The sequence below is a fragment of the Rhinolophus sinicus genome, linkage group LG11 (assembly GCF_036562045.2).
Source record: "Rhinolophus sinicus isolate RSC01 linkage group LG11, ASM3656204v1, whole genome shotgun sequence".
Classification (NCBI taxonomy): Eukaryota; Metazoa; Chordata; class Mammalia; order Chiroptera; family Rhinolophidae; genus Rhinolophus; species Rhinolophus sinicus.
Window position 1 is genome coordinate 12,845,883 of NC_133760.1, and position 22,955 is coordinate 12,868,837.

At 51.0% G+C, this 22,955-nt stretch overlaps 1 protein-coding gene across 10 annotated transcripts in view; it reads right to left on the minus strand.

Annotated features, from left to right (window-relative positions):
• The window catches only part of SIPA1L3 (signal induced proliferation associated 1 like 3), a 218,053-nt gene that overhangs the window by 9,283 nt on the left and 185,815 nt on the right, over positions 1 to 22,955 (minus strand). For 9 of the 10 annotated variants that reach the window (XM_019751424.2, XM_019751421.2, XM_019751429.2 and 6 more), the window contains 3 exons: positions 13,164 to 13,385; positions 3,620 to 3,785; positions 2,595 to 2,841 (listed from right to left, as the gene is read on the minus strand). In XM_019751424.2, the coding sequence (XP_019606983.2) occupies positions 2,595 to 2,841; positions 3,620 to 3,785; positions 13,164 to 13,385 (635 nt within the window). The remainder of the gene's footprint in view (positions 1 to 2,594; positions 2,842 to 3,619; positions 3,786 to 13,163; positions 13,386 to 22,955) is intronic. The other variant, XM_019751426.2, reaches the window with a different exon arrangement.

Here is a 22,955-nt window from a genome sequence, read left to right on the forward strand (position 1 = left end):
GGAGGTAAGGGTGGACAGGACCAAGTGGGCAGATCTTGGCTCTAGTTTGTAAGTGGAACCAACAGTATTTCCTGAGAGTGGATGTGGGTGTGAGACAGGAGGGTCCAGAATGATGTCAAGATTTTGGAGCTGGCAGAGATGGGGGAGACTGGAAGTGGGATCAAAAGTTTGTTTCTGGACGCCTGGACAGTGAGATGCCATTAGATACCCACAAGGAGCCAGTGGGTGGGGCACAGGAGTCTGGAGTGGAGGAGAGTGCCAGGCTACAGATGGAATTTGGGTCGTCATTGCCTGGGCAGTGTTTAGACATGGCAGGGTCTCTGGGGAGACCTGGTGGGTTCGGGCAGAGAAAACGGCCGCTGAAGTCTCAGGGTGTTGGAAGTGACAGCACAACTACTGTGCAAACAGCAGTATTCGCTGCAGCCAAGGAGTAAGTCCCCTGTGCTGGGCTTAGGCCCTGGGCCTCAGCTCACTGACGACTCACAGCCCCTAAAAAGAAGGGGCCAAAAGAGGACAGTGAGGCATGGAGAGGTTAGGTGACTCAGACTAGGCAGGAAGGGCTGGGCCTGGATGGACCAGGCCTGCTCTGTGCCCCTGAGCGCATCCTCTTGCCGGGTACTGTGCTGGGGCTACAGACACATCCCAGCCTCACCTCCAATTAGCCAGGAGGGAGGTGCTGTTAGGACCCCGTGCTGTGGAGGGGACATCGAGGCTCAGAGTGAGAAGGTAACTTGCCCACAGTCACACCCGCTGACCCTGCTCTAGGCTTTGGTGATGAGATGATCCCTGTTAATACTCTGAACCCTGCTCTCCAGTCCACAGGTGCAAACCTGACTCATGACAGATTAAAATGCCTGCTCAGGTGACAGAATATTAACAACAAAAATAATTACTAGCTGCTGTTTTTTCTGTATTTACTACATGTTAGGCATTACACTAGCATTTTCCATATATTAACTTGATTCTCAGATTAACCCAGTGAGGTGGGCTCTATTTTTGCCCCCATTTTACTGCCAACGAAACAGGCAGAGAGAGGTTACATCTGTGAGTGGGGGACCTGGGTCCAGCTCTTGGGCCGAGTGGTGCTAGAACGCATTTGTCGGACAAGTGAACGCCCAGGGGGAATGGCTGAGGGCAGGAAGATGCCGAGCTGTTGACCACCACACTCTGCATCTCACTGCCGAGCTGCTTGGGGCTGCAAGAGCAGCTGCCACTGCCCAGCGAGAAAGCGGCGGGTGCTGCTGTGAGAGGCTCCTTGGCATGGAGGGTCCTTCATTAGTGAAGTCGGGGCCCAGATCGACCGCACCTCTTCAACCCCAATGTGGCTTGGAAAGGGCTTTTGAGCAGGCTTGGGCGAGGTGGGGAGGTCCGGGGTCCCCGGCCATGCAGAGGGCAGATGGGACTCTCGCCTTCTCCTTAGTTTGTGCTGAATGCCAACCATGTGCCAGGCCATGCCTTAGGCACAGACAGGGCAGCAAGGATGAGAGGTGACACAGAGGGAAGCTTAGGGAAGCTGGAGGAATTCCCACTGAAACTCAGCCTCGCTGGGGCAGGGCTGTCCTTTGATGTGCTTACCGCTGTGTGCCCAGCGCCTAGAGCAGAGCCTGGCCCACAGCACTGTGGAATGAAGATAATGGAGGGTGGTCAGGTGCTCTGTGAGAGGGGGAGATGACTCAGCCTGGGGCTTGGGGCAGACCTCCAGGGAAGCACAATAACTGAGCAAAGTCCTTAGGAGAGGCAGAGTTACCAAGAACAGGGCTGGAGGAAGAGCATGGCCGGCAGAGGGAACAGCCACGTGGAATGCCCTGAGGAGGGAGAGTCTGGTGCACTGGAATATTTCAGGGAGAGAACCATGAAGTTGAGGAGCTGAGGTGGGGTCCCAACACACCAGGGCAGTGGGGAGACATGGGAGAATTTTAAGCGGGGAGATAGACCCTTTAAAAAAGTCCCAGAGCCGCCACCATCCCACCCCATGTGTACAAGAGGCTTCATCCAGAAAATACAGGACACAGCTCCTCAGCCGAAACCCTTGGGGTAGACACCTCTCAGGAGTCCAGATTTGTCTGCATTTGAGAAAGCTGTGCTGTATCTAACATAACACACCCAGAGAGTTCGGACAGCACCCAGCATTCTGCAATGAAGTAACAGATCCTTCCTACCGGGTAGGGTAAAGGACCACAAAGAGCCTCACATCTGCTCATGTCAGGTTGTACTGCCCAGGGAGCCTGGCCCCGCCTTCTGCATCGCAAACCCCCAATCCTCAGGGCCCCAGTGATGAGTTCCCCAGTCTGTACCTGGAGGGACTGCCCTCCCATCTCTGGTGAAAGAAGACCTAAACCCTTGTGTGCTCCAGACGCCTAGGTGACCCCCAGGAGAGCCCGAGGATTGGCCAACAATCTGTTGTCCGGGGGTGGGGGGGGTGATACCCAGTGCCCATCCATCAGGCCCCCTTGAACTTCATGTGTACCCAAGGTCCCTTCCTCAGCTGATTCTGACACCAATGACCGCCAGGTGATCCACACTCGGCACGCCCAGTACCCTGCTTCCCAATCCTGGGGTAACTCCCCTGCCAGCCCCCAGGTGCTCAGGCTCACATTTCTTCTCTGGGAAACCGTTGCCAGTGGCAGGGATGGTGCTGGGGCCGCTGCCGGGCGGGTGGGGGTGCTGGTGTTGGCGGCGGGCGGGCAGCGTGCTGGAGGGGAAGGCGCAGGTGCTGGTGAAGAGCACGTCACTGGGCAGGCCTGCCTCCAGGCTGGCGGGGTTGGCAAAGCTGGGCTCCCGCCGCCCGCTGCACAGACTCTCGTCGGACAGCGTCCGTTGCAAACTCTTCTGTGGTGACTGCTGCCGAGACAGGGGAGGGATGTGGGCGCGATCGTGGTCTCGCCCGCGGTCACCGTCCTCAGAGGCTCCTCCCATCCCGGACACCTGTGGCTCCTACCCACCCAGCATCCATTTCTGTCCCCTTTCTGGTCAAATCATCCTGATTTTCCCCTGGGGATTCCTCCCCCCCCCCACTTGTAGCCCACCTGGTTCTGGAGGGCCAACTCTACCCTCCAGCCTCACGTAAGGTTAGGGAAGGCAGTGTGACCCAAGCTGGACCAGTGAGAGCCAGTCACTGCTGGGGACCACTGGGGACAGACTGCTGTCTTCCTCCAGTGCTGTGGGCTACAGGTTAGAGCCCTGGAAAGACTGGGGCCACCTCAGTCCCCACAGAGAGTACCTACTCGAGAGCATGGCCAATCGGGGTAGGCGGGGACAAGGTGAGAGGGGTCAAGGACTGCTGTTTTGGCCCCTGGGAGCCCCGCCTCCACCCTTGGTCCATGCAGTTGAGGAGGTGGGGTCTGCTCCCACCCTGGGCTCCATGAGAAGGATGTGAGCACCTATAAGAGCATCCTTTCCAGTCACACGAGGCCCTCTAGTGTGGAGTAATCCCGTGTGCCTGCTTTACACTGAGCTCCTGTCCCTGACCAATGTGATGTCCTGACTGCTGGCCACAAAGCCAATACAGCCAAACAGGGCTGGCAGGGACTGAAGGCCGAGGCCCCTGCAGGAAGTGGCTGGAGTGACCGCAGGGAGGCCCGTCCCCCTCCCTCGCCCTCCCACGCAGCCCACTACGCACGCCCGCATCTCTCTCCTGGTCTGGCGCCAGGTTGTCCATGATGATGAGCTTCTTCAGGTCGTCCTCGATGGTGGACTTGTAGTTCTTCCGTGGGGAGCGGAGGTCGCGGAGGGATGCCCTCAAGCGCGGCTGCCCAAAGACATTTTTCGTGTTGGTGTCCACCTGCCTAGAACGAGAGGCTCAGGGTCAGAGGGGCTGCTTCTCAAAGCTGTCCCAACTCGCCATCACGGGGCGAGTGCCGCAACCTCCTGGACCTCACCTGGCACGAGTGTGACAGAAGAGGGGCCGCTTTTGTTCTCCATTCAACAAGCCCCACAAATACTTCCTGGGAACCTACCCTGTGCCATGCCTGCTCCAGGTGGGGGTGCAGCAGTGAACATGGAACTGACCTTCAGTTGGGGAGCCAGACGATGAGCAATAAACACAGAGATCCCAGAAGGTGAGGTAGAGAGAGTTGTGCTCAAGGATAAAAATAAAGCCAGGAAAAGGGATGGGGATGACGGGGACGGAGGGTGGCTTTTCTGAGGGGGGACATCTGAGCAGGAGCTGGAGGGAGGAAGGTAGAAGCGAACAGCAAGCGTTGGGATGTGAGGGAGGACACGGCTTGCTGAGCCTGCGGAATGGAGGCACAGCCTGTGAGTGGAAGAATCAGGATTCCTGCCCCGGCCACCAGGCAGGGCAGAGTGGAGTGAGGGAGGGCAGGGTGGTGGGAGGAGAGGTCTGGGAGGGTCCCGGCAGACTGCGGGAGCTCATGAGCTACCGTGGGGACTTGGATGGCACATGGGGAAACTCTGTGGTTCTGAGCTGGCGAGTGCTAGGTCCTGGTATGCGTTTTAGAAGGATCACTCTGGTTGTTGGACAGAAAAGTGACCCTCTTGGAGGTGGGGACAAGAGTGGGAGCAGGAAGACAGTGAGGAAGCTCCTGCAGTTGGTCAGGTGAGAAATGAGGGTGGCCCAGACCAGGGCTTCCAGCCACAGAACAGGGATAGGGCCTCTCAGAGGGAGAAGCCCTCAGTGGGACCAGTCCCTATGGACAAGTGCAGGGCCACAGGCAGCAGACCTCTGGCCTGGGTGCTATAGGGGCTGTCATCAGATCTCCCTAGCCTCGGTTTCCTTATCTGTCACCTGGGGTAAGAGAATTCACGCACCATGAGGTGACTGGGAGGGTCCAGAGACGAGGAACCTCACCCTGGGCAGGGGGCTGGAGCCCCGACTCTACCGTCCACACGTTTCTACTTGGCTCCCAATTCCAGAAGTCGGGTCACTCTGATCACCACCCTTTTCTGAAGCAGTCCCAAAACTGACCCCGCATTGCCTTCCAGAACATTCTGTGGTCTAAAAGACACTGAGGCACAGCCTGGGGTTAAAAGCAGGAGCCTGGAGGCGGACAGGCCTGGGTTTGAGTCCTGGCTCTGCTTCCTCCTGCTGTGGGGCCCAGGGCACATCCCACCACCTCTGATCCTTGGTTTGCTCGTCAAGAAAACATGCTGACCTCACAGCACTGTGGGGTTTGCTGCAAAGCACTTGTCCAGTACCTGCCACAGAGCAGATGCTTGGGAAGTGAGGGCTGCCCTTGGAACAGTTTGCCTGAGGCTGACCAGCACCCTGAGCTGCACACCGCTCTGTTGCTCCCTTGCTCCCACTGCCGGCTCCACAGGCCACCATCCCACTGCTCCCTGGCCCTCCCCTGGGACTCTGTGTCCTCCACTCCAAGGACTTCCCCTGAGGCCTCCTCCTGCCTTCTGATTCTGGTCTAGCCTTTGGGCTCAGGTCTTACTTCCCTGGTGAAAACTGGGTCCCTGACATGAGGTGTTGTCACACCCAGGAGAGAAAAAGTAACAGCTAACAGGAGCACAGCCCTCACCGTGCAGCAGGCACCGTCTACCATCCCAGGACTCCAGTACATCCTAGTCCACGAGCTGTTAACTCTGCACGGCAGCCCTCCCCAGGAGCCACTGTCACTATTGCCCTCATTGTACAGATGGGAAACTGAGGCCCAGCCTGTGAGTGGAAGAATCAGGATTCCTGCCCAGGCCACGAGGCTGCAGAGCCTACAGGCGTGACTCTGTGCTCAGGTGCCATGTTTATATCATAGAAATGACATGTACAAAGACGTATGGTGTGTGAAACATAATCACATTTGGTAAAAAATATACACTTTTATATGCAGAAAAAAAATTCTGGAAAAAATGATGAACAGTGATTACCTCTGGGAAGTGGGGTCCTTAGAAGGTAGAAAAATGGACTTTTACTTTTCATCTTATACCCTTGTGAACTGCCTGAATTTATTTTACCATAATCATGTGTTATAATAACAATAATAGTAAAAACTAGTTTTTAAAAAACTGACATCTAGACTTCATCATTTTGTAACTTAAGAAAGTGAAAAAAAGTCTTTGAACCTTTGAAGAAATAAAATGTCTTGGGCTCCTGAGGATTTTGAAATCTATATTTTCTTTCTCATTTTCTCAGCTGCCAGCTCTGGGATTTTAACAACGAAAGGAAGAGAGGGTGGCAAATTTTTTTCTTTTTTTTTTTGTTAGGTCATATTCCTCCCCAAATTAGAATTCCAGGTCTAGGGTAATTCTGGCTCCATTAAAGTGTTCTCTGGGCAAATGAAAGCTTTAGATCCAAGAGCAAAACAGAAAAAGAGACATACCCCAAAGCGTAAAATGTTTCTCCACGGGAACTGGAAGGGGACTTGCCCATCCTCCTTCCCTTCAGATTTCCCCATTTCCCAGAATGTCCTGCATGGGGGAGCATGTGACTCAGTGCAAGGCATGCCACATGCTGTGCCCATCAACCCCGGAGAGGGAGCAGGCTGAGCCTTCAGTTCGTCTACCACGAGACCGAGACCGGGGCATTGCCCACAAGGCTCTCTCCTCTGAGAGGGGTGTAAAAAGAGCTGCTGAAAACTTTAACACGCGCTCTCTCTTTCCACCCTAGGAGTCCTACTTCTGGGAGTGTGCCCTTCAGAACAGCCTCCGTCAGCCCAAGCGCGCCAAGCGTATGGGGACGCTTTGTGCAGTCCTGTCTGTGGAGCAAACACAGGAGCAGCCAGCAGGGGAAGGGCGAGGCCCCCACTAATACCATGTAGCTGCTAAAGAGAAGTGGAGTTGATCCACCCGACATGGGAAGAGGTTCTCCCAGACAGGTCACGGGAATAAAGAACAGTGTATATAGTGTGAAGTCATTTTTAGAAAACAAAACTCACACACAGCTTAGCTCCCTATATTGAAGTTCACCAAACTCTCAGCTCTAAAACTGGATTGGGGGGTGGGGTTCACTTTCTAAAAAACATTCCTCGCCACAGCCCTCAAGGTCCCAAACAATCTGCCCCCCTCGCCCCTCACCTTCATCTCCTTCCATACAGGCCTCCCAATGTTCCTTAAACATACCAGGCGTGTTCCTGTCTCAGGGCCTTTGCACTGAGTGTTCCGTCTGCTTAGGGCGCCCTCCTAGCATTCCTCATGAATGGCAGTTTCTCGTCCATCCAGCTTAGCTCAAATGTTACCGCCTCCGAGAGGCCTCCCTGAGCATTTAACCTTCTGCTGCTCCTTCCCAGCCTCAGTGCGCTCGATCCCGCAATCCTGTGCTACTTCTTTACTGCATTAACTCATGAGGAGCTGTCGCGTGCACTGTGCATTTGCGGACCCCCTCGTCCCACCTCACCTGCAGCCTCTGCATTGTCCCCAGTGTTAGGAACAAGGCCTGCCACACTACAGGCAGTTCAGTGTGTACCATACGGAACCAACCTTCCACCCAACCAATCTCCCTACTTATTTTCTTCCTTCCTCCCTCCCTCCCTCCCTTCTCTTCCTTCCTTTTACAACAAGCTTAAATGACTATTATTATTATTTGTTTAAAAGCACGGTCTTTTTATTTATTTATTTATTTATTTATTTATTTATTTATTTATTTATTTACTTAAGGAGGGCGCAACTCACACTGGCCCATGCGGGGATTGAACCGGCTACCGTGGTGTTATCAGCACCACACTCTAACCAACTGAGCTAACCGGCCACCCTTAAATGACTTTTATAAAACAGAAAAAAGTGTAGAGATACTTTGTAAAGGAAGCCAAAAGAACATGAGTATTCCTTCCCCACTCTCTGTGTTCATTTACTAAAATTCCCTTCCCAGCTCCCAGGACCACAAGGACTAACGGCCCATTCCTGATTCTACAGTGGGAGGTGGCTTGCCGGAAATAATCATGCTAGAACTTTGTCCCCAACCCTCAACTCTGCCCGTCTCATCTGCTGCAGGTTTCATGGCCTGATACTATTAGTGGTGGCCTGCCATGACACATCTGAAGGGAAAAAGTACAATCAAAATTCAATTTGGAGAGTCAAATTGATCGTTTTTGCTCTTACCTCTCTTTCTTCTGGAAGAATTTCCTTACGTATTCTCTACATTGCAAATTCTAGGCAATAATGTAGAATGGAATTAATTCCAGGTTAAAAAAACCCACACCAAACTGGGCTGGTACAGCTTGAATCTTTTTCCTTTTTCTCAAGATCTCTGGTCTCTATAACTGTCAAAACCTAATGACCTCTGAGGAAAAATGGACTGCTCTCTGACCTTTGAAAAGAATGAGATCACCTTCTATTTGCTAATATGGAACTGCCACTAAACTATCTGAAGAGAAAAGAGCAAGTGCTAAAGGCATAAGTGCAGAGACAGGAGGTGACCGCAGTGATAAAGAAAAGGGGGAGCAAGGGAAGCGCACACAATCCCATGTGCTTGGTCAAGTTAGTCACATTTCTGGAAGGATGCAGAAAAAAGGAAACAATGGTTGCCTCTGGGGAGGGGAACTGGATGGCTTGGGGCCAGGGAAGGGAGAGGCTGTTTTTACTGCAAACCTTTTGTACTAGTATTTTTTTTTTTAAACGCTGTGCTTGTTTTATGTTTCAAAACAGAAATGAAGAAAACATCCAGAAGGATGTACCTTCTTCTCAAGGTTCTGACCGGCAGCACTGGGCAGAATCTCTAATTTGCCCACATTGTCTGAACTTGGATTGTGTCATGTTGTGGAATTAAACCACTCGTATATTAGAAAAGAAAAAGACGGAAAAATTACAAAGAAGGCTGTACAGTTAGGACCCAGACAACAGGGACTTCTTTTTCCTGTGTTAGAAGGGCCAGAAGTGGAAAGCGACCAAAGGCTCCAACTTGGCTGGGCCTGATCCCAGCTCACTTGGCGTTCTGGCCTCCAAATGGGGCGGCTCCCTCAGGGCCAGGTTAATTAAGCTAATTAGCACCACTGTCAGCCTGCCTGAGCTGGGGGTTCTGCCAATGAGCTGGCTGGCGAGGACATTTATGGGTCTGTACCTCAAGCGCAGGGGAAGTTTCCTAGAAGAATAGCTGGGAGAGGCCCGGGGGAATGGGGGGCAATCCTGCTACGGGGTGGGGGTGTCGGGGAAAGGCATTCCCCTGCTCCTTCTGTGGCTGCACTGTTGGACCCAGGGGCCCTGAATCTGAGAAAGAAGGGTTCCCAAATGCCAGATGCCAACCACCAGATGGCCAGGTCTGTCGGCCCAGCCAATAATCGCGGGACACTTCCCTATGACTCACTGAAGCCTCAAGCCACCTCTGGCATACAGGCACTCCTGTCTTTGACTTTTAAGGCTGGGGAAACTGAGGCACAGTGCACTGAGGACGCCCAGAACCCACGTCGGCCTGATGTTGAGCCACCCTAAGATTCACGCATGAAGAAAGCAGTGCTCAGTGTGCACAGATTGTGGTACCAGTGGCTCCTGGTGATGTGGTCCCTCCGGGGCAGGTGTGTCTTGTGGGGCTGCATTCACGCCTCTCAGGAACATACTACCATCACCTCACTCTACAGGTGAGCGACACGGTGACAGTGCAGCTAGATGTGAACTGAGGTGGTCTGAGGTGCTCACCTCCTGAGCACTCACTCTCTCCCAGGGCCTGGGCGGCCCTTCACACACGTTATTTCATCTCATCACCTTAGTGAGGCAGGGCTGCCCCTCTTATGGATGAGGACGCTCGGGGCCTGGGCCCTGGGGCATGACCCAGGGCTTGCCCTCCTAATCACCACTCCACAGGTCAGGCAACAACATAGGCTGTTTCCCAGGGCCTGAGGGACAGGGGACAGCAGCCAGGGGCCTAAACACATGAATCTCATAACAACCCTATGTGGCGGGGCTGACCCTCCGAACAGTCAGAGATAAGTACTGTCAGCGTGGCTGTTTCCTGGAAGAGCAGATGCCTGTTCTTGGCTGTGTCAGCCTTGTGAGGAGTCTCAGGATGGCCAAGCGGCCACTAGCTTGTAAGGTCAGTGCCAACCCTTTAGTTGGGTCAAGACCAGACTGCTGGGGCGGAGGTGCCCATGATGGCTGGGAGGCAGGGCTGAGGGCGGCTGCCTGCGTCTCTTACTCTGTGGGACTCCAGCCTGGCCTCCTCTGTCAGCTCGGAATGCCACTGGCCTAATGATCCCCTTACCTGCTAAGCCCTGTGCAGCTTGAACTCAGTGCTGGGGGGCCTCACATGGATTAATTCAGTAAGTCTTCACAAATACCCTGAGGTGGGGACAACTGCGATCCCAGTTTAAAGAGAGGGAAACTGAGGGGTTAAGGAGGAGGTCAGCAGCCAATGAGGGATTCCTGCTGCGACCCCCATGCTGTTCTGCTCCTCTAAAGGTTGGGAGAGGGCAGGCCAATGAACTAAGGATCCTGGGACAAAGTGGTCAAAACAGGGCTGTCTGGCCCTGTCCTAGGCAGGGCTGGGGCCTGCAACAGAAGGGCTGAGTGCGAGGGACCTACATTGATTGATACCTGCTCTGCCAAGTATTGCTGAAGGCCCTCGACCTGCATTAACTTGTTTAATCCTCACGACAGAACCATGAGGTGTAGCTACTTAGCATCCTAATCTCCAGATGAGGAAAACTGAGGTACAGATTGGTTAAGTCAATTACCAAATTCATTCGGTTGGTTAAGGTTAATCACTGCAAATATTATGATTGTTGGTTTTGTAATTTTTTGTCCCACACGGTCATCAAATATTATGAACTCATTCCCCCAGGAGTAATTACCAAATCTATTACAGTTCTTTGCCTCGTTTTCCATTGATTCTGGTCAGAGACCTCTAACACATTAAAAGCAACATGACTGAGACTGTGCTTCTTTCAGAGGAATGATAATAGTCACGGCCACCACAGGGAGCCCCGCCTTTCAGCCACGCTGCCCACTCGGGCTATGCAGACTTAGCCCCACTAATCTTGCTGGCTACCCCACGAGAAGGATCCTATTCTTACCCCCATTTCCAGATGAGGAAACTGAGGCACAATTAGAAGTACCTAGCTCAGATCACCCAGCTAAGAAGTGGCAGAGCCAGGACTCATGCCCAGCAAGATAACTAACAGAGCATCTCTTCATGTGAGAAGCTCAAGGAGGACACGCATCCAAGGCAGGGCACGTGCTTTCCTGTGGGGGAAAACAGGCAGTAAAACAGAAAAATGTGACAGAATGATGATGGCAGGGGCTATGGAAGGCTGAGAAGGCCCATTTGAGGAGGTGGCAGTCAACTGAGCCCCTCTGGAGCCAGCCAGAAGATCTGGGGGGAAGGGCACCTCAGGCAGTGGAGAGCCTCTGCAGAAGTACTGGGGTTGGCTTGTACTTGGCAAGTTTGAGGAGTGGCAAGTGTGGCTGGAGGGGAGTGAGTGATGGGGAGAGTGGGTGGGAAGAGATGAGGGCAGAAGGGCGAGGGGGCAGACTGTGCAGGGTCTGGGCAGGAGTTTGGGCAAAGCATATGGTACACTGATGCCTGGTACGAAATATCTGCTCAGTAAACATGAGCCTTCATCATTAATCCTGGGAGCAAGAAGCCGCCGGCGGTTTTAATCAAGGGAACGGAGGATGAGAACCTGGTTTTCAGAGCACCCAGGCCAGCGGTGAGGTGCGTGAACTGGATTCTCAGTGTGAGCTCAGCAGGCTCACCTGCCTGCCACCATCTCCAGGAACACTGCTTCTGTCACTTGATAACTCTGTCCTCATGAGCTCTGGGTCATCCACACATTTGAATGGCTCCATCCAGGTCAGGAAAGACAATTTTACAAACAGGATGGAGGAGGGCAGATCTGTTCACACCCAACAGAAGAGCGTTGGGCCAGGACTCCCAAGCTCCAATCCAAGTTCCATCCCTTAGCAGCTGTTTCTCTGAGCCTCAGTTGCCTCATCTGTAAAGTGGGTTCACCTCACGGAGCTCTTGTGAGGATTCAGTGAATTAATTCACGTACAAAAGCTAAGACCCGAGATGGGCATACAATGAGTAATCCATAAATGTTAGATATCATATTTGTTTACCTCAAAAACACAAAAACCCTTTAACTGCATACTCCTCTCTTGCTTTACAGCAAAACGCCTCCAACAAGCTACATATACAGCTGCCTCCAATTCTGCCCTATCCTCTCCTGCACCCTCGAGTCACCTCCCTGAGGCTCAACCCAACACTCTAGTCTTTGGTGGCTCCCAGTCCGTCACCCTTGGGCTCCCAGGACCCCACATGTGCCCAAGCTCCCCTCACATACTTTGAACCTGGCAGGGCCTCAGGCCCAGTCCTACACCTCCCCTCTCTCTACCCACACTCACGGCCACAGTGAGCAACTCCAGCTTTGTGCTTTTATGCTGACGACACCCAAATTTCTCTCTCCAGCCTGACCTTTCCTCGGAGCCCCCGACTCCTTACCTGACTGGCTCCTCAGTTTTCTGCATATCAGAAACATAACCCACCGGGCCTGAGGCCCGGAGCTCTCCCATAAGCCTGCTCCTCGCTCAGTCCCATCTCAGCTCAAGGCAAATCTACCCTTCCGGCTATAAGACCTGCTGTCATCTTCCACCTCCCTCTCTCAAACCGCGGCCCATCTGCTCCCATTTCAGAGACTCTATCCCAAAGCGCCCTGCCTCCCTCCTTGGCCTCCACCCTGTTCTCGCGTCTCGGACCATCACAGCAGCGACTCCCTGGTCCCTGATCCTCACAGGCCCTGCCCCACATGCAGCCACAGGGACCCTGGGGACACCCGATTTAGATCATGTCCCTCATCTGCTCCACACCCTCCCATGGTGCCACCTCGCTTACAGCAGATGCCCAGGCCTTTGCGGGTGGCCCATAAGACACTCCACGATCAGTTCTCAGAGCCTCTCTGACTTCATGTGCTCACACTGTTGCAGCCACACCAGCCTTCCTCCCGTAGACCAAGCACACTCCTGCCTCAGGGTCTTTGCAGTTGCTATTCCTTCTGTCTGGAATGTTCTTCATCCAGATACCACACAGTGCTAGCCACCATTTGACCTACTGCATGCTCTTCTTAGTTATCCTATTTGTTGTCTGTCTCCCTAAAATGTCAGCTCCCTGGGGCGGGGGTGGTGTCTTTGTTCCCTTATTCATAGTTGTGTTCACATGTGTTCACAGTGTGTACACTGGCACAGAATCCTGATGAATGAGTGACTAAGGTGTTAACCTCTTCCTTGCCCCGAGACGCCCCGCTTGGCTCTGGCAGTGCCTCATTGGGTGTCCAAGCACTTACTTCTTTGGGTCAGTGAAGGGGAGCGGCCGTGGTGGGGGCTCGTCCGTCCTCTTCCACCCTGTTGGGTGCTTATTGCGCACAGGCTGCTTGGAGAAGAAGGATTTGGGGACGGAGGCGGAGAGCTGGAAAGGACTGGACTGGGCCAGCTGTGAGGGCCGAGGAGTCTCTGTGCTGGCAGTCTTGTAAACCTGAGCGGGGTAGCCAGCCCTTGAGTTCATGTCACTGCGAAGTAAAAACGAAAGAAATAATCAAAATCACCCCGCATTTCACAAAACTGATCTGTTTAAATTTACTCTTGGGAAATAAGAAAATTTATTCACACAAGAGAGACACAAACACATTACTGCTGTGAAAAATTCTAAAGGTAAAGCTGCCTGCACAGCCCCCAATCCCACTCTAGGAATGCCCTTCTAGCACATTTGGTATCTCTATGGGAATCTTAAAAAGTCATCCCCTGGGGGTGGACGATCCCCACGGTGAGATTCCATCTGCTGGGCACAACCTATACATCTGGAGGTTGGGGTCCCGCCTGCCTTTTTAGAGGCAACCAAGGCTCACAGTTTGCTCTACTGTCTTCTTAACCTTTTCCCATGCATTACAAATATACATGTGTATACAATCAGAGAAATAGGACCTTTTTTGGGAGGTGGGTGGGTGAGAGAATTATGTTTTTATGTAACTGGGATTCTGTTAATACATTGCTGTGTATAACCTGTGGGGTTTTTTGTAAAACTTAAAATGTACCTTCTTATGTAGCCTCTTCACTCAAAAAAAATTTTAAGGCATCTAGTACACATCAGACATATTTCAGCTGAACTAATCTAAAACCACAGCTCAATATCCCAAATGCTGAATTATTGTGGAATTAATGCTACAATGAACCTCATGCTATTAACCAGGAGCCAACTCTTGGGAACCCAACTGCTTACCTCACTGAGGCAAAGCAACTTTTAAAACTTTTTAATAAAATTCTAATTCCACTTCAAGTAAGAACCATTTAATGAGAAAAATTAATGCCCTTGGAGTGTAAGTCAATAAATTCTTCTGGAAGGTCAATTTAGCAATGTTAAGGGGTGGGACTCTTGACTGTGGCCGAATGAGGAGACTGGCAAATCCTCTCCGTGCAAAACACAAAATTGACAAAAACAACCATTTCATCACTCTGGAAATTGACCAAGGGTATACAACGATCCAAGAATCATTTATGCTTAAAAACTGCTGAATTTCAAGTAAGAACATTGGGAATCTGTGGCATTTTGGCCTGGGGCTCCTCCCAACCCTCTGCCCTGCTCAGTGAGCAAGGAAGTTCTGCCACAGCGGAATCTTTGGGACAATGTCAACTATACCAACATATGTGCACCAAGAGTTTCAGGAGAAGAAGAGAGAAAGGGACAGAAGAAAGATTTGAAGAAATAATGGCTGAAAACCCCCAAATTTGATGAAAAACATTCATTTATACATCTAAGAAGCTCACCAAACTCCAAGTAGCTTAAATACAAAGACATTCACACCCAGAAAACAGCTGAAGGTCAAACACTAAGATAAAAATCTTGAAAGCATTAATAGAAAAAGGATTTGTCACACAGAGAGTAACAGCAATACAATGAAACAATGGAATATTTTCAAAGTGCTGAAAGAAAAAAAAGAACTGTCAACCGAGAATTCTACACCCAGCAAAACTATCCTTTACAAATGAAGGCAAAACAAAGATGTTCCCAGATAAATAAAGACCGAGAAAATTCATTGCTAGCACATCTGCCTAGCAAATAAGAAAAGTCCTCGGGTTGAAAGGAAATGACTGCAGATGGTGACCTGAATCCATATGGGGAAATTAAGGGTCGAAGATAGTAAATTTCTGGGTTAGAATACAAGATTCTGTTAATGTATGTTTTCTTATTTCTTCTCCAACTTCTTTAAAGACATAAGTTATGCAAGGCAATGATAATACTACTTTATTGTTTGGGTTTAGAACATATATGACAAAATAGCACAAAGGAGGGGAAGAGAATGGGGCTATATTGGAAAAAAGTTTCTGTTTTACTGCAATTCAGTTAGTATTCATCTGAATTACACTGATAAGATGAACACTATAACTAAAAAAATAGTCAAATATCAAGAGGAATCCAAACAGTATACTAAAAACATTTATTTAAAACAAAAGAAGGCAGCAAAGAAAGAACAGAGGAGCAAGAAAAATAGACATATAGAAAACCAAGAGCAAAATGGCAAATGTGAATCCAATCATTATCTATAATTTCATTAAATGTTTAAACACCCCAATCAAAAGGCAGAGATACTCAGACTAGATTAAAAGAAGCAAGCTCTGACTATATACCTATATACACTTTCTGCAATTTAGCAATGTCTACTAGTTGAGCCAAGGTTGTGCATTGGTAGATGGATGTCCAGGGAGCCACGGAGCATATAACACTGGCAATGGACTCTGTTTGGGGTAGTCAGGAGGGCTTCCCCAAGGAGGCAATGGCTTCTGAGCTGAGAACTGAAGGATGACATTTGACGTCCCAGAAACTCATGCCACAGAAGGCTTGCACAAGTACATGTAAACACTTACAAGGATGGTCATCACAGTGTTGTGTGTAATCAAGTTGGACGTGGACTGAATATCTTTTAATAGGGCATTAACTAGATCATTCCAAGCATACCCATATGATAGAAAACTACGCAGCCAGTGCAAAGAATGAGGTAGATTTCGGTTTGTGGATGAGGACCGATGTCTGAGCTACAGTAAGTGGAAACATGGTGTAAACAGAGGCATGGTGTAAAGCATGCCTCTGCTCTTTTTCTTTTTATAAGGTACATATATTGTGATTGTTTTTTTTTGGCTTTGTCTTTTTTACAAAAAGGAATGTACATTTTTTTCCAAACTGTGGGTCATAAAATCAATCTAATGGCTCTTGACCATTAAAGAAAAAAAACAAAAGAAAGAAAAGAAACAGACTAGTATAAAAACATCAGTGAACATGTGAGGTAAGGATAAGTGGTTTTGTGAAACTTCGTTAGGAATGTCCATTCTGGGTTGTAATGTAAAATGTTTTTCCTGTTTTGGGGAATGGTTAAAAATGTCTGAAAAAACTGGGCTGATACAAGTCTGGAGAAAAATCTCTGGGGGAGTGTACACTAACTGATTATCACTGGAGGTAGTAATGATGGGGGACAGGAACAGAATAAGTCAAATAAAACCATATAAATGGCACAGGGCAAAAAAAGGAAGTGCCATCTGACACCTCAGTCTCCCCCTTTGAAGCAACCTTAGTCCAACCTTTCTTCTTTGAGTACCTGTGCAAACAAGCACATGTGAGTCAGAGGGAGTGCGTATCCTCCCAATTTTTCTTTGTAAATGGCAGCAAAATGGTAAGCTTGTACTGAACCTGGCTTTTTCTTAACAGTATGGTCTACAAATCTCTCTATGTCAGTCCATACGAGACCCTCTCTCTTCACTGGCTGCAGAGGGTATACTCTATGAATGTATCATAAATGACTTTAACCCTAACTTTTACTTTCTACAGCACATATTTCTCTACCTTGTCATCAGGCATGTTCAACTTCTGTGAGCTGAAAAACATGAGATGATTAAAGAAGAAAGGGAAAAAGGTGAACACCCTTTGTCTGTGTCTGCCAGCCAGCTCCATCCATTACCTCTTTTGATGGGTTCGTTCCCTCTTCAGACCCTGGCGCAGACACTGTGGGTGTCATCCTACTCCCCTCTCACCCTATAAGTAAAGGCTGATTTTACTCATCCCTTGCTTGAGGAAGGTGACCTGTCACCCAGTCCAGGGACAAATCCTGATTAACTGATGGCACTTGTCTGGGATGGGTGTGGAGTGGTCCTGTGATCTATTTCTGGCCAGTCAGATGTTGGGGTGTGTGTGCGTGCATGTGTGTGTGTTGTCTGCTGGGGCGCAGATCTCTGTTAAAAAAATAAACAAAAAACACTTGCAGAAAACATCACTTCCTCTTCCACTGGACACTGTGACTATCTGGGTGAATGACAGTCGCTTTGAGCCTATGAGGAGAGCCAGCCTGTAGGCTGATGGAGGCAGAACAAAAAAAAGGGAAAGAACCTGGGTCCTCGAGTCAATACATTACCCAATTCTGGGGCCTCCCTACCTTGGAACTTCATGTTCTGTGAGCTAAGAGCTTTCTTCCAATTGAGCTGAGACTTTCTGTTACTCGTAGTCAGAGGCACTGCCACAACTGTGTCTGTCTTCACCCTCTCGTATGCAGTGCATCTTGGTCCAGCGCTCTGAGGCAGTGGCCATTCCCACACACCCATGGACCAGGAGCCTCCCCGGTGCCCAGGGCAGGGTGGCGTTCTCATGCGTCTCCCACTCCACAGGGTGAATACTCTTTCTTTCTGAAGTGCCAGCGTGACAGGTGTCCTCCCTGGGCCTCAGCTTTGACACGAACAAGGCAACAGCACCAGGCGGGGGATGAGAACATGGGCCGTGGTGCTCACCTGACCCAGGTTCCAATTCCAGCTCCACCTGACACAACAAGCAACCTTCGCCTGAGTCCCTTCCCTTCAGTGAGCCTGTTTCTTCCTCTGAGAAATGAGGCAACAATAGCACCTGCCACATGAGATCACATGTGCAAAGTGCTCGGCACAAACCGGGGCACTGGAGATGTGCTCCCCGACTGCAGTTATAAAGGGATGTGGTGTGTCCAGGGGCTAAAGGCCTGGGCTCCGGGTTCAGCCAGGACCAGGGTGGGGGCACCCAGAGAGGCTATGCATTTATCCGTGCTATATCCTAAGGGAGCACTGAAGATTTATTTTGTTGGAGTAAAAGGTTCACCAAACAATCTGGAAAACCACAGGCTGGATGGAGAAATCACACAGCTGCATGGGCACGTGCAGCACTCTGGTCTAGATGGGTGGCCTAGGGTGGGCGACAGGCACAAAGGGAGCTGTGCTCCCACCTGCAGGAGGAAGAGCAGTGGCGGGGCAGGTGGTAGTGACAGTGTGACTGCACAGAGCCTGTGAGCACCTCCAGGCCCTGTTCTAAGCAGGTGTCACTTCATTTAGTTGCCCCAGCAGCCCCATGAGGCAGGAACTACCACCATCCCCATGTTTCAAGTGGGGAAACTGAGGCTCAGAGAGATTAAATAACTTGCTCTAAACGACACAGGTGGCATCGGATAGAGCCAGGAAACAAACCCAGGCAGTCTGGCTCAAGAGACACCGATTTTAACCACCAACCTGTATTCTCAATGACAACAGCAGGCACGATAAACACATAGAAGTAACAGAAAACCTAGCAGCAGCTGATATTTTTGGACTCAGGTATGTCTCAGGCCCTGTGCTAAGTACTTTAGTGCATGATGTTGGTTCATCCCTGCTGCCTTAGACCACAGAGCCTATCATTACCCCCATTTTACAGATGAGGAAATGGAACCTGAGAGAAACAAAGTAGCCTGACAGAAATCACACGGTTAGTGGTAGAGCTGTGATCTGGACACAGTCAGAGGCCAGAGCCCAGGAAATAACACTCCTCACCCCGATACCCTGGGTTTAGCCTTTACTGCTGGACCAGTCTTGCCCTCGGTCCCTGGTGTCTGGCTTGAGAGTCCGTCACTCCCTGCATGTGGCTGGAAGAATGCTCCAGGGTAGGAGCCCTGAGTGCCCACATGCCACCCTGTGGCCTGAGGGCAGAAGAGGCAGGTCTTCAGAGAGTGGAAGCAGAGAGGCTATGGGGTCAAAATTGATGTGGATCCAACCATCCAACCAGTACTGGCCACCTCCAACAAGCACTGCCCACGCCCCATCACAGGGGCCTCCTCCTGCCTACTGCCACCCCCCAGCACACAGCCATTGGAGTCTGGGAACACCCACGTCAGATCACAGCCCTCTTCACAGGACTCTCTGTGGCTCCACCTCACTCAGATTAAAAGGCAGAGTCCTCCCTGTGCCCACAAGGCCCCACACCGTCTGGTCTGGTCTGTCCCCTCTGCCCTCAGTTCTTCCCAAACAAGCCAGAAACATTTTTCCTCAGGGCTTTTGCACTGCTCCCTCCCCCGAGATCTCTGCATGATTCCCTCCCTGCCTTGAGATGGCCTGGGTTTCTCTTCCCAAGCTGACGCGACTCTCTGAGGTCTGTCATATGTGACCCCAGCCTCCCAGCTAACACAGGCAGGGTGGGCCCCAGCGGATCTCAAGGCCCTCGCATTACCTTTTGGGGCTGTGCCCCCAGAACAGTATCCTGGAGACTCCCGCAGCACAGCCTGGGGAAGAGGCCACATGCTTCCTGCCTGCCTGGGAACGCCCAGCTGTGTCAGCTCCACGTGGAGCCAGAGCCTCTGATTGCCCCTAAACAGCTCTGACAAATTGCTCTGGAAACCCAGGCAGCTTTGGAGTGTGCTGCCTCGGGAGAGGGCAGGGGGCCAGGTGGCTGCCCGCCTGGGATCACTCAGCCCACTGTGGTGCCCACAGTAGGCGCTGGCGCCTGGCAGTGTGCCCAGAAGCTGGGCTCCCATGACGAATGTCTGGGGGGAAGAGTCTGTGAAGTCACTGAAATCTTCGATGGGCACAAGTCGCTACAGGCTGCAGCGCTTTCTGCGGCAGGGCTGGCAGGGCTATCGTGCATGCGGGCGTGGGTGAGGGGGGTTCCCTGCTCGTGCATGACAGGGCACATCCCTTTCCCAGCAGCCCTCAAATTTTGCCGGCAAATTCATTCCCTTCTACCCCGGAAATAATCCATTTTCCCCAGAGTGTTTTTCTCCCCAGAACTCATCGCCCCCTGGCATGTTAATACTCGTATTTCACGGTTGCTCAGTTGTCTGTCTGTCTGTCTCACTCTCTCTAGGAGAGTGTCAGCTCCATAAGGGAGGGACTCGACTTTGTTCCTTGCTGTGTCACCATGTCGGGAACACTGCCTGGCACACAAGGGGTGCTCTAGAGTCAGGCCGGTCCAGCCCTGCTCTCCTCTTCTCTCAAGAATCTCAATGTTCCCCGTTTGCAGCAGCCTCCTGCCATTCTGTGGCCTGCCCCAACTCTTACACAGCTCGCTGGCAGTCCTGGACCTGAGCCTGTCTCCCTCCTTATGTCACGGCAATGCTACTTGCCAAGGCCTCCTTGGTGTCTCTGTCCTTCGGTCCAGGCCCCCTTCCTTCTCACTGACATCTCAGCCTCAGCCCTGTCCCCGAGACTTCACCTCCACTCCTGCCCCCAGCACCATCTTTCAAAACATAAACCTGCTTGCACTACAGCTCTTAGATCAAATCCAAACTCTGAACCATGGCTGACAGGGCCTTGCGTGGTCTGGCCCCCGCTGACCTCCCCGACCTCCCATCAGCTGCTCCCTCAATTTCTACACTTGAGCCAAGGGGCCTGTGTTCAGCGACCTGACAGCACCCACCCTCCTCCTCACCTTAGACCTTTGCACAAGCTACTCCCTCTTCAGGGACACCCTCTCCACACACAAGCTTTCTTTTTTTAAAAATTGCCCACATCCAGCAAAGTGGATAAACTATATACGCACCCTTTAGCAAACAGTTACAAAGCAAACATCCCTATAACTGCATCCCAGGTCAAGAATATATTATCAGCTCCCCAGAAACCACTTTACTGCTCCCTCCTCCTTATCCCTCTCATCCTTGGCAGAAATGACCCCTCCTTAGGGAAATTATCCCCACTCCCCTTGGCTAGATTAGACACCCCTTCTTTCCAGCCATGCACCATATCCATTCTCAGATCCCAGTGGGTCTCCTCCATAGACTTTCTTTCCCTTAGCATAATTCAAACATTACTTTGTAAGTATTTGCTCGCTGTCTCCTCTGGTACCCTGTCAGTACCAAGCCAGCCTGGGTCCTGTCTGCCTGCAGACAGCAGAGGGCCAGACACACAGTAGATTCATTGTATGAATAAACACAGGTGCTACACTACAAAGTGCTGTGGAAGTAGAGACAAAGATGGCCCCCGCAGGTGGGCAGCAGGCAGTCACTCCAGCTGGGCCCAAGGGAATGGGCCAACAGGGCTGCCCGGGGCAAGGGAAAGTGTGGCCAGAGGCAGGCAGAGGCACATTTGGGCCTCTTGAGCATAGGTGCTCAGCGACAGCCTGGGAACTTGTGCCCAATGAGATGGGAAGACTGTGGGAGGACCGGTGGAGTGAGACCACAGTGGGTCCTGCACATCTTCTGTCTAGAACACTCTGCCTTCCTGGTTCCCTGGTTAGCTTTGCCGCTTATATCCAGGTAAACCCCTCCTGCATCTGGGTCAAGACCCTCCTTTGGGTTCCCACTTCCCAGGTGCTTTCCTCACTCGGGCTCTGACCACTCTGGCAGGCACTGTTTGGGGATGGGTCTGTATCCCCCACTGGACTTTGAGCCTTGAGACGGCAGGCCTGGGGCTGTCTCAGGCATCATGGTGTCCCTGGCACTGCCGGTAACAGGCTTGACCCAAGACAGATTCTGATTTAGTTAGTTTGAAGCAGACTTCATCTTTTTTATAACATCCCCTGTGACTCTAATGACAGCCAGGCTTGAGGTCCACTGCCAGGTACTGTTCTAAGAGCTCTACAAACAGTAGCTCATTTAATCCTCACCACATTCCTAAGGTAGTTATGTGATTTATCCCTCATTTCACAGATGAGGAAATTGAGGACCAGAGAGGTCCAGTTATTTGGCCAAGGCCACAGAGCCAAGACAAGGCAGAGGGAGGGCTTGAACCCTAGTGGGCTGACTCTGGAGCCCATACTCTCATCTACTATGAAGGATGTTTCTTTAAATCAACTCATTTAATTTTCCTGAACTTGTCCAAGGCAATATCTGTAAAATCAGGGGATGAGTGGTAACACTTTTCCTAATACTCATTAAAGTAAACATATATCCATTTAAAATAAAACATTTTCCTCCCCTACCACCCAAATCACCTCAAGCACCCCATTTTGGGAAATGCTGTTCCACACTAGAGCCTGGTTGCCTAGGAGAAAACTTCGGGAAGCAGCTTTAATGAGTAGATAAGAATGATTTGCAATTAGCATCAATTGTCTGTATGCAAATTAAAGCTCCCAACCACAGGGCCTGCTTTTGTAGGGCCCTCTTTTGCAGTACAGTCCTCTCCCATTTTATTGTCTTCTTTTCTGGGTTCAGCAAATCCTTCTCTCAGATGCAGGGTAATTTTATACCCACCCTCTGCCTCAGCCAGTCAACTCCCCAGTGCTGCTGCCTCTGTCACAGAATTCACAACCCTGCAGTTCCTCAGGTTCACTAAGATGGGCCTGTACCCAGCACAGGGGCCATGATAGCAGAGACCTGGGACCCTGGGGGCACTGAGTCCCTCTCCGTAGGTGCATTTTGACATCTGTCTCGATGACCTGATTTTCTTCTGTCTACCTCAGTGACGGTGGGCTGAGTTGAGGGCTGGGGGCCTGGTCCGAATTTCCTCATTATTTCTCCTCAGCTCCCAGCAGTGTCTGGGACATAACATATCCCCAAGAAATATTTGTTGTTGAAGTGAATGGATAAATAAATGAAGGAAGGAGGCAAAAGAGTCCATGAGTTCCAATGATTAAGAACTCTGTGTGTAGGGAGGCAGGCTGAGGCGGAGGCCTAGCTTACTGGGACTCGCTTTCTCTCCCCACCTCACTTTCTCCACGGACCACGTCGAGGGGAAGCACTGATATATGGGCACTCTCACATATGGTGCTTTCCAAATGTGCCCCAGACCCACTGCTGAGTCATGACATTATTTCAGGAAGTGTCAAGCAGCATTCCAACATTTTAAACGGACGAGACTAGATCCAAGTGCTTTGCTCAGTCAGGCTGAGTATTGTTTGG